Source organism: Anastrepha obliqua, chromosome 2 (genome assembly GCF_027943255.1).
Source record: "Anastrepha obliqua isolate idAnaObli1 chromosome 2, idAnaObli1_1.0, whole genome shotgun sequence".
Classification (NCBI taxonomy): Eukaryota; Metazoa; Arthropoda; class Insecta; order Diptera; family Tephritidae; genus Anastrepha; species Anastrepha obliqua.
This window is the reverse complement of record NC_072893.1, coordinates 72,178,247-72,190,835: the sequence shown is the minus strand read 5'-3', so window position 1 is coordinate 72,190,835 and position 12,589 is coordinate 72,178,247. Positions and strand designations below refer to the sequence as shown.

The 12,589-nt window shown below is 37.7% G+C and overlaps 1 protein-coding gene across 1 annotated transcript in view; it reads left to right on the top strand.

The window, feature by feature from the left end:
- Positions 1–378: 378 nt before the first annotated feature.
- Positions 379–12,589, top strand: part of LOC129238461 (allatostatin-A receptor) — a 71,952-nt gene continuing 59,741 nt past the window's right edge. The window contains exon 1 of the mRNA XM_054873486.1: positions 379–763. Coding sequence (XP_054729461.1) covers positions 379–763 — 385 coding nt within the window. The remainder of the gene's footprint in view (positions 764–12,589) is intronic.

Genomic DNA, 12,589 nt, shown 5'->3' with positions numbered 1-12,589 from the left:
AAACTCAAACCCATGAATTCTTACGATCTTTATATGGCACTGTAAAATTTTAATCATATTATTACTACCAACATCATTGAATGCAAGTTATTTACTTTATTTACTTTTCTACAAGAGAATTATAATTGTACTTACAGCTGTTTACATTTTCATCTCTTCCCCAGTGCATTAAAATTGGAAAATAAAAGCCGAAAAATCTACTCTCCATACAATCAATTTGCTGCAATTATCAATTCCTGTCACATCGCCGACTAACGACAAACACCATCAGCCATTGATTTCCCCATTAACGCCCACTCTATAAGCAATTTGCGTGACGATTTTTGAAGTGATTCTCACCGAAATGTAAACAACGCAAAATACATGAATATCCCAAAAATGCTGCAAAATCAGAGTCTCTCGCCGACGCTCAGCCCAACAGCGCCAGTTATGGTCGCGCTGTCGACGTCCTTAGTTGTGCGACCAACAATAGCAGCGCTGCCAGCGCTCTGCCCACCCGACTGGTCATACAGCAACACCTACGACTGCATTAACAGCACCATGGACAATGGCATTGTTATGGGAGGTACAAGTGCGAGTTTCACCGGACTGCCAGGCCAAGATGGGGCTGCGTTTGGTGGTGATGGCAATTTCACTTTTCCCCCTGACAATCTGTTGGATTTCGAAATTGACCCATTAGAGCGCGTTGTGTCGACAATTGTGCCTGTATTTTTCGGCATCATCGGACTTGCTGGCCTGCTAGGCAATGCACTCGTGATTTTGGGTGAGTTCATGAAGATAATTCCACTTTATTGCATAAATGATTTCGATTGCGTATGGTGTGGGCGTGAGTGTGGGTGTGGATGTGTTGTGTCAAACGAATGTAAATAAATGGGCAAATGAATAAATTTGTTTAACAGATTTGCGGTTACAAGTTTAACATTTTAGGCAGTATTTATAATCACAGAGAGAAATTATTGTTGGGTGAAAATAATCGCTAGAATTTGCTATAAAATAGCGGTTTTTGCGCAATTCTGCATTATTTTGGTTGATTAATGTAAATTCGTTAAGTGTTGTGAAAATCGAGCATAAAGCAAATATTTTGTTGAGAGTCGTAAATAAAAAATAAATTAATTAATTATTGTGGAAATGGTGCTAGCCTACACTTACTGACCCACCTGAATTGCTAAAGTCGATATTATTGGGTATATTAAGTTACCAGCGGCAGAATATTTATTATTTTTATTAATTTTTTTTTTTTTTGTTGTGTGTTCTTATAAAAATAGAGTTTATGCCACAGCAAAACACAAATGAAGTAAAACTTCAAATTTTGGACAAAAACAGTATTTATAATTCGATAAATCGCTGCAAAATTTCTAATATTTTTAGTTGGATTTTTTAGAAAAAATCTAGGTATGCAATTTTAGTGCCTATTTAATTTTAGTCTAACAATGTGTCAAGTGGTTAGAAATTTCTGTTGATTTAAAAAAAAAAAAATTTTTATTTTTGCTGCAGTGTAACGCATTTTCTCCATATAACCAATGAAGGCCATTTTTATTCCTTTTGTTCTTTGTTATATAGTTTTTTGTAGTATGAACAATATTATTATAGAAATAATTAATAGTGAATATGCGCTTTACACTTTATTCTGGCACTGACAGTATATTAGCTGATTCCAAGCAATCGAGAAATTAAATAAATTACGTTTTGATACAAAACAACCGAGGTTGATTTAAAAATTAAACATTCTTTCATTCAAGTACTGGCCTATTTTTAAATTCATTAAAAGGCAGTTTAAGTGTGCAAGTCTACCTAATTTATTCTACTGTATTTGTGGAAGATATATCACTAAGAATAACCGGAGCATTTTCACCATACCAAAGAGTGCTACCAAAGGTATTTCATGAAAAAAATTATATAAAAATATTCACAAGTCTTGGATCTATGCTATTTTCGTAAAGATTTTGACTCGGCTTTGGTTTGGACGGCGTGGAGTACCAGGACTCTCTGAGCTCTCCATCTATTGTACCGAGACCAAGGGTCTCTAGCACATGAAGTTTCATCCCTTTTGCGCTCTCCTGAGACCGAGTAGGAGATCTCTGACACCAATTGAGTTCCCTTTCTTACAGGAGTTTATTAGTTTAGATCTGCACCATGGTATCGTCAAAGCCTTGATTCCGGCTTGACTATCGAAAAAATGTTAATATTTCCCTCACTCCCAAGTTCCCTAAGCATTTTGCACGCCTGCAGGATGGCAAAGACTTCTGCCTAAAAACACTGGCAGTATTAGAGAAATTTTAAGGAAATAAGAAGTAGTACGGTGCAAAACAAAACAACTGGATTGGTCGATTTTTTATTTTGGTCCTCATAGTCTCCAAAAATAACAAGATGCAGAAAACCACTTTAAGGCATATGGTATATAAACCCGGCCTTACTTATAACTTCATAAATTGAGAGGCACAATGGAGGACACAAAAAGTCTTGAGGTGGAAGTGCAAACCCCAAATAAATCTGAATGTAACCTCATAAGTTTGTCTCCCATCGACTTGGCACAGTGTTTTTGAGATATTATTCATTAATTTTTAAAAATATATTACAAAATGCGAAAAACCCCTTAAATACCTTAATTGTGTCTGGAATTTTAAAGCGTTGCTGGGTCGCTTCTATAAAGACAATTTGTATATGAGGGTTACTACTAAAGTTTGAAGATTGGTGTTTGTTTTTAAAAATATGTTCGCTTCTTTTGAATCTAAATAGTTTCGAAGCATTTTTCCACTCTAATCGAGGTTACTCCAAAATTTATTTATTTATTTATTTTTTATTTTTTATTAATTTAAACTCATGAACTACTTTTGCATGTGTCGTCTTGTCTTATCTTGCCTTTACATTTTATTTTTCATCTGAGAGAACAAGAATCCGATACTTATGTTTTTCTTTTAATAAAGATTCGCCTTTAGGAACAGGGGCATGTCGCGCGAGTTAAATAACAAAATTAGAACAGCGGGTAGTTTAATCCAAGTAAACTCTAAATATAAAAACTAAAAGCTTATTACCTAAAAAATATTATATTGTGCTCTTTTTTTACAATTTGAGAGTATTGCGCCACCTGACTCCACAGTTCCATTAGCATTTCGCTACCCACCAGTACTTTAAAGGAGAATACTAATTTGTTGTTAGTTAAACCGTTCAACTTTGTTCCCCTACATGCATATTTAAATTATATATTTAACATTTCCATTGGAGTATTGCTTTAACTTAACTAACATCGCTCTCCCATTTGCTTTGACATTTTTTTTTAATTGTTTTCAAGTTGCTTTTGCATACTTACATACATATGTATACTTTTATGTATGCACTTTATATATCTCGCGGTGCAAGTAGCAACAACGATTATACGAGTATATCTGACTAGAAAGCAATACGGAATGAGCCGATGTCCCTTTTGGTCATGCTGTCTTGTTCCAATTAACATTTACCGAAGTTTCGGCTGTACTGATATATGATATTTACAGATGCAAGAGGTACTACATTCGAGAGAGAAGGCTTCAAGCTAAATAGCTGATGGTCGCCTTCGTGCGATGCATGTCTAGAGTACCTGTAAAGTGGACTAAAAAGCCAACCCGAGCCTAAAGCCGGTGAATGTGAAAAATAGGCTTTAAAACCGGGAGCACAAAATTGCGAGAAAACCAACATTTAATTGTTTTCTATCTGACTCGAGCTGAAAGGGCATATACTCGTATAAATCAGTCACTTGTCTCAACATGCAGTTATTAGTTATTTCAAACAAACAAATGGATTTTGATGCTTTGATTAGTAAATTTTATTTTATTACAAATATATATAAAGGTGAATGTCTGTACGTTGTCCGCGCATCACTACATTATAGGCATTATAGGCGCATCACAAGGTTATAGGCATGTTTTTATGATGAAACTCCCTTCCCACAGCACCCAGGCCGAGTCACCACTCTCATTCGTCACTAATAATCGAATATTTGCTTAAATTTAATCTAAAAAATCTTAATTTTTCCTATTTTCCACTATTTATTGCACACTCTAGACTTCATAATCCGCATAAGCTGTTCAACTATGACCCAAATGCAAAGTTCAAAAATGGTTTGAGATAAAAAATTAATAAAAAATATTTTGCTTGAAATTTTCTGATTGGTTGTTTTGATTTTATTCAACGAGGCATAGCAACGGATGCCGGGTATTGTAATATTATGGTTATTAATAAAAAAATATTTTCTATGAAATTATTGTTTGTAATTATTTTATTTACATATCCTAAATCCCTCAAAACTACCCCTACGCGAGCGGTGCCACGGGCTAAAGCTAGTACAATATAAAATACAAAAACAAATTTTTTGGCACTGCAACAAGTTACAAATAAACTGACGAGCAGTACAATTGTGGTAACATAAGGTAATTTTGTGAAAAGATTTTCATAGTCCCTTCCTTTAGTCATGCCAGATCATGTGGTTTGATTCGGTGGAATCGTCGGGTTTGGCCTGAGGTGTTGAGGAGTTTGCTAGCGTGCTCATACATGTGTGCAACCATAGACGTCAATAGACGTTATACCCAACGTATACGTAACTGAAACTGTTAATTTCAAAATGTCATAACTTTTTTCGTACAATAATTTAAAAAATGGGTTTTAAAGCTAAAGAGTTGTACTATGCCTGAATTGAAAAAAAAATTTTTCTATCCCAAAAAAAATTATCAAAAATGGCTAAAATGGCCATTTTTTTACCTTTTAGGCTTCATTTACCAAAAATCCTGACGTGATGGAGCATTTTGAAGGTCAGATTCGTTTTCAGCACATAAAAAACTACAAGAAACAAGTACAGCCATTCTAGAAACTCACCCTCGCAGGACTGTGTAATCGAAGTTGACCGGCTTGTTAGTAGTCGTAGCATCGCCCAAGAGTTAAAGATCGCCCATAAAACAGTTGTAAATCATATCCACAAAAATTCTACGCAAAATTTTACCACTATTGTCCCTCGAGAGACATCTCGGCAAACTTAAGGCATTTTTAGCATTTCTTTTATCATTCATGACTGGCGTAGTGACCAACAAACCACCGATTTGAAGATTACTAGCCGAAATCGAGGGAAGGGTCTAAGAATCGTCGTAGGTGCTCTATGTGGCCAGTATATTAAGGGCGCCATTCAATGACTACTGTAGAAGCTGTCAAGATACAGAAGAGGAAGAGGCATTCGAACACCTTCTATGCGGGTGCATGGCTCCGTATAGCAGACGGTTGAGATTGCTCGGTCTCGCTTTTTGAACAACATTGCGGATGTTGCAAATCTTAAACTACGTGTAATCAGATGTGTTAGAGATGACCAAGTGGAGTAAGAATAGGTTAGTTTTGGTTGTATCAGAAGGGGCCTCCAACAAGCCTAGATGCATCGAATGACAGCCACTTCACCCAACCTAACCTAACCGAATTGCAGCACCCTTACACACTAGACTACAGTGAATTTTTATTGGAGCAGAAAATTGATATGATTTAACTAAATCAAAAGAAATTACATTCACATGCAACTTGTGCGGAAAATTGTGGATGTTTAAGCTATCACATTCCACGCTCTATAATCAGTGTCGGAAGCGAACAAAGGCAAAAGTATTTCAAGGCATGCAGCAAAGCGAGAAAAATGCTTACCCTTTCGGTAGCACAGGTGTAACAGTGTTTAAGCGTGCAAGTGTGAAGTGTACTTGTGCTAGAAATGTATGCATGTAGTCCTTCATGCACTTAAGATTGCTCTAAGGGTATGTAGGTGTATAAGTACTTATACAAAATACGCTTGTATGCTGGTTGGTGAAAAATGTGATGCCATGTTTGGTACCTCTGTTTTGTTGAGTAGGTTTTTGTGCTGGCAATTAGATTTCAAGGTCGTTCAGAAATAATTTTGTGTTTGTATTTGTATTTGGCTTTATCGTAAGTCAGTATAAGTAACGGACTGACCCAAGCCATTCCACGGCAAGACAAGTGATGCGGTGTATGAACTCACCCCGTTACTTATCGAATTGCTTCCTTCCGATTTGCGACTTTTGTTTCCCTTTTCAATGCTTGCGATTCAAAAATGTACCTCACCTTTAAATGTAAGGAATCTTTTGCATGTAAGAGTAGTAAAAGCAGTTCAGTAAAGCCTTGTGACAAAGAGTTTATTGTACGTTATATTTAGATACGATACCCAGAAGGACTTTTGTGCATTTCTAAAAGCCTCGAAAATAGAATGTTCGACATTATTTCAAATCAGCTGGCAAACACTGAAAGGCTCGTCGGAGAGGAGGGCGTTTACATGAACATCTTTTAGTGATATTACACAATGAAATGCATACCCAAAGTTTAGATATACATCAAATGGGTGGTTGGCCAATGTCACCCATTTCTTTTGCCCGCCATGAAACCTCAAACCCGTGCAATAAGGAGGCACTTCACTCATAGTGTCAGTAAGAGTCGAACACAAACTACTTCAGGATGCTCTGGTTGATTTACCACCACTTGATGCTTTCGTCCAATAAGAGGCCTTGATTCTCTCCATGCCCCTTGACTCCATGCCATTAGAAGTCGTACTTGAAAAGAGATGCAGTGTGGTGCTGCCAGAGGCTCAACTGTGGTCAAACTCTGAAAATGAGCCCGGCAAACACAGTTTTCGCATTTTCACGGATGACTCCAGGACCGAGCACGGCTCCGGTTCTGGGGCCTACGTGGAATTCAGCTGCACTTTGCTCTTGGCATGCATTCATCTGTGTTTCAAGCGGTGTATGCTGTTCAAGAAGCGATGAATTTTGTTGTGGAAAACAGATGGAGAGGCACATCTACATATATGTGTCTGCAGTGACAGCCAAGCTGGGCTCATGGCCTAAGACAGCCCCTCAACCACATAAAGGGTAATCGAGTACTGTAAATTCAGGCATAATAGCCTAAATTCGGTAGACATAATAGCCTAATGCTAACATGGGTCCCGGGACACGTGGGTATCGGGGGTAATGAGACCTCTAACTCCTTAGCTAGGATGAACTCTGGGCCTTGGCTCCTTGGCACCACAAGATTTATTCAGATTTCTTCGGAGGTCGGGTAGATTTAAAGAAAATTAAAAGGGAGACCGAGTATAATGGTCTTAATTGTGTCTGATTGCTGTGCTTGCTGTTGTCCCGACAAAGGAAAAACACAATAGGGTTTCTCTGACTGACCGCTAGTGACTACTGTCAAACTAAATATATAATTTTTTGTCAGTTTTCAGGCCAGCTTATGGTGTTCAGCGATGAGTTTCATTTTTGACTTAATGCCTAAGAACCAACTCAAAACCATGCACGAACACCCATGAACTATTTGAAAACAACCGTTTGGTGCGGCCCATGGGCTCGAGAAATCATCGGCCCATATTTCTTCAAAAACGAGGCTTCCTTCCCGTTTATGTTCTTGTAGCGGGAATCTTATATAAGCTGAATGCGTTTGAGCGTCCCTAATAAGTTTAGCTTCTTTATACATTTAAGAATTGTTGAGAACTTAACAGCAAATCATGATAAAGCTTTGAGTGGAGCCTGACTGAGGCTTAAAATAGCAGTCCGCTTTTTACGATCTTAATCTTTAGTATCAATTTATTTATTGAAGCTTCGACTTTTATTATCTTGAAAAGTGAATATCTGATATGTGAAACTCTATTCTAACTAACACTCTACAAGGCTCTCATCACGCCCGTCCTAACGTATGGCGCAGAAGCTTGGACGATGACAACATCCGATGAAGCAACGCTTGGAGTGTTCGAGAGAAAGATTCTGCGTAAGATTTTTGGACCTTTGCACGTTGGCAACAGCGAATATCGCAGACGATGGAACGATGAGCTGTATGAGCTTTACGACGACATAGACATAGCGCAGCGAATAAAGATCCAGCGGCTACGTTGGCTGGGTCATGTCGTCCGAATGGATACAAACGCTCCGGCTTTGAAAGTATTCGATGCGGTACCAGCTGGCGGTAGCAGAGAATGAGGAAGGCCTCCTCTGCGTTGGAAAGATCAGGTGGAGAAGGACTTGGCTTCACTTGGAGCGTCCATTGGCGCCGGTTAGCACGAGAAAGAAACGACTGGGGCTCTTTGTTAAACTCGGCCAAAATCGCGTAAGCGGTTATCGCGCCAATTAAGAAAAAAAAGAAAGTGTGTGGTAGTTCACGGAACCCGCACGATTGAAGTGAAACTTCTTTTATCAACAAATCAATAATTTAACTATTATTTCAATATAATGCATGCAGAAGTCATGGAAAGCATGGAATGGAATTTTATTAAACAGAATTATTTATTTATTTTAATATAAAAAGAAATGAATTTATTGTACTCAATTACATTTGGTTCTCGGCATTGTCATTATCATTATTGGATTCGTTTTCCAAAAATGAAACAAGGGCTTTATGGTAACTGAAATACGTAAAAAATGATCTACATTCTAATCTATCAAGGTATCGATGAAATACTGCATCAATGGTAGTTCCGCATCTTGTTGTTGGTACTACAAATTATCACTTATCGTACAACCGGAGGATTCCCTGTCACGGTGTTCAACAGTAGCTCTTAATTTTTTACGCTCCAAATACTCACGTTGCCGTTCAGCACCTGTTTTCGGTTTCCGTTTTTGTTGATTTGATGCCATATTTAACAGAAATCAATCAACAAAACAAAATATGTTTGTAAGATTTGCTCAAAACTACACACACACTCTATGACGCGTCTCGCGTTACTAATAATATTGTGTTTGGGATAACTGTCAACTGTTTCCACCGAAATGCGTTCGCAAAGTGTATGGTCTTTGGTATGGTAAACAGATTTATGATACATTATTTTGCGGCGACAGCACAGCGCGATAGCCCAGCGGCTAGCAATGTGGGCTTCCGATCCGAAATCCTTGGTTCGAATCACAAGAAAATTTTTTTTTTTTTTTTTTTTATACATTTATTTCATTTTGTTTTATGATATGTTTATGAGCAGATTTTTTTCATGGCAGAAATACACTCGGAGGTTTGCCATTGCCTGCCGAGGGGCGACCGCTATTAGAAAAATGTTTTCATTAATTTTGCTTTCACCGAGATTCGAACCAACGACCTCTCTGTGAATTCCGAATGGTGATCACGCACCAACCCACTCGGCTACGGCGGCCGTCAATCAAATGTCATATTTACAAATTACATTCGATTAGAATGCAATAATAAACGACCGCATTACATTCACGACGACACGCCACGCCAGTCTTTTAACAGATGGCGCTGGCATAGCGTGAGTTTTACGTAGTTTAGCGTAGTTTTACTCCTCACAGCGTTTCATCCACGCCACGCTTTTAACAGATGGCGCTGGCGTAGCGTCACATATCGATGAAACGCTATGGTTTTACTCCTCACAGCGTTTCATCCTTCGAGACAAAAGAAGTTTCACTTCAAAAGAAGAAAACTCTATTCTTTCCGTCGGACCAAGAATTTTTACCTAACAAATTTAAGCTGCGTTTGCTTAAATAGTAAAACATCGTTGTGACTACTTCGCATTCACAAATCACACCGTTGGTCAGCTTGCGTCATTAAACACCAATACCGCTACCTTAGCCTTAAGAGTACCCAACCTATACAGACGTGGAGTTTTATTTTTAAATCCTCTTTAAATCTTAAATTACCACTCTGCCTTCATAGTTGGGGCAGTGTTGATAAGAAGAATTGTTACCCACACAAATGCACCTGCTGTCCTTACAACATAAATAACATATGAAGGTAGCAGCTCACCGGCAGCCTGAATGTTCAGCTTAAGTGCATGCACGTATTTATGAACATTCACGTCCCAGTAGGCAACTGTTACTAGACGGCATGCAAACTACCTTCAAGCTATAGAAAATCGTCAATGACCTTCCGCGAACTTTTCCGAGAGTTAGCAATGAGTATTCCAAATAACTACAGCATTTTTGAGACTTTTCTTTATATGCATGACACTCGGCATGTCTCCTACTGTGTCATGCATACTAAATTTCTCTTTTCCGTCCTTCTGAACTGTTTTCTTGATATATTTTCAAGCATAAGGATTTCTAGAGGATAGCTAGAGTATATTGGGATCGAATCTCTTCTGCGCTGGTTTCCCTGGTGTTTATAGAGTAAAATCAACTCAGCATTTACTTTTTAGTTAGGTTTACTCGGTTGAAAATTTCGAGGCCTAGTTTCAGACATCTTAGCACTCACATCTATGGTAACTACATCTGAGGAGCCATCAGGGTTGAGTTATCGCAGTATACAGGATTTTTCTTACTAGAAGGAGTGAGTCCGCTCTTTCGCAGCTAACATTTAAGGTATGCATTTTGATTTTTAAGCTACTACATTATTTTCGGAAGGCACACAGAACAGGTATTAGTTCCTCTCATTAACTATTGAATAAGATCTGCAAATTGTTAGAGCTCTATGGTGTGATTGTCTGGTACTATGTTCATATATAGTTATATATGTATAAGTATGTTTCCGTTGTTCCTATATGAAGCAAAGGGCCTCATGTAGAGTACTATGTAGAAGAAGGCAAACTGAACTGAGAACAGATTTTTTAAGTGAGCTGTTTACAAAGACAGAGTTGAAGACACAAGCCCTGTTAAGATATACGAAATACAAATTTCTTTTATGAGTAAATAAGGTCCCTGTAAGATCACCTAATGTAGGTAGATAGGTGAAATGGTTCATATACGACTCTGGCACTCCCCAAGTAGCACTAAAGTGGCGGTTTTTCCTTTTCGGAAAGATTACCCTAGCACGACATATATCTGTCCGAAGTTCAGAAAAATACAGCCTTAAATGCCTAAAATTGCTACCATGTCCGTTGAGAGATTGTCTCTCCCTTTCAGCCTGAATTCACTTTGAATAACTATGGAAATGTAATCTTAATGTAGACTTAATAAAGTCCTGAAATTTTCCGTCTAGGTTAAGTCTTACGAAATTAATTATAATTTTGCAAATGATTGATGCACATCAATCATATTTGACATAAGCGAACTGGACAGCTGCAGTATACAAATAGAAAAAAAGAAAGTGTGTGGTAGTTCACGGAACCCGCACGATTGAAGTGAAACTTCTTTTATCAACAAATCAATAATTTAACTATTATTTCAATATAATGCATGCAGAAGTCATGGAAAGCATGGAATGGAATTTTATTAAACAGAATTATTTATTTATTTTAATATAAAAAGAAATGAATTTATTGTACTCAATTACATTTGGTTCTCGGCATTGTCATTATCATTATTGGATTCGTTTTCCAAAAATGAAACAAGGGCTTTATGGTAACTGAAATACGTAAAAAATGATCTACATTCTAATCTATCAAGGTATCGATGAAATACTGCATCAATGGTAGTTCCGCATCTTGTTGTTGGTACTACAAATTATCACTTATCGTACAACCGGAGGATTCCCTGTCACGGTGTTCAACAGTAGCTCTTAATTTTTTACGCTCCAAATACTCACGTTGCCGTTCAGCACCTGTTTTCGGTTTCCGTTTTTGTTGATTTGATGCCATATTTAACAGAAATCAATCAACAAAACAAAATATGTTTGTAAGATTTGCTCAAAACTACACACACACTCTATGACGCGTCTCGCGTTACTAATAATATTGTGTTTGGGATAACTGTCAACTGTTTCCACCGAAATGCGTTCGCAAAGTGTATGGTCTTTGGTATGGTAAACAGATTTATGATACATTATTTTGCGGCGACAGCACAGCGCGATAGCCCAGCGGCTAGCAATGTGGGCTTCCGATCCGAAATCCTTGGTTCGAATCACAAGAAAATTTTTTTTTTTTTTTTTTTTTATACATTTATTTCATTTTGTTTTATGATATGTTTATGAGCAGATTTTTTTCATGGCAGAAATACACTCGGAGGTTTGCCATTGCCTGCCGAGGGGCGACCGCTATTAGAAAAATGTTTTCATTAATTTTGCTTTCACCGAGATTCGAACCAACGACCTCTCTGTGAATTCCGAATGGTGATCACGCACCAACCCACTCGGCTACGGCGGCCGTCAATCAAATGTCATATTTACAAATTACATTCGATAAGAATGCAATAATAAACGACCGCATTACATTCACGACGACACGCCACGCCAGTCTTTTAACAGATGGCGCTGGCGTAGCGTCACATATCGATGAAACGCTATGGTTTTACTCCTCACAGCGTTTCATCCTTCGAGACAAAAGAAGTTTCACTTCAAAAATAGAATACTAGAATTGAAACAAATAGAAATGGAGCGCGTAGATGTCAAAATAAAGATTTCGAGCACTAAAAATTATTTATTTTTATTTGGTAAAAAGGTAACTTAAAAACAAAATTGGATGATTAATTTTGCGCCACTCGCTCCTTATTTTAGTTTGAAAATGCCAAAATGGATAATTTTTTTTTATCTGCTCAAGTTAGCCCCTCTTTCGAAAACAATCTAATCCAGCTCCAATGTCGAATTTAGTACTAATTCTAAATTGTAAGAAACGGTCGGCAATGGCGACCACTGTCACTTCCCCCTCTCATATTCACCAGTTGCTAGCTTAGATAAAAAAGAGAGACAAAACTCCAACATCTTTCTAAATTTATCC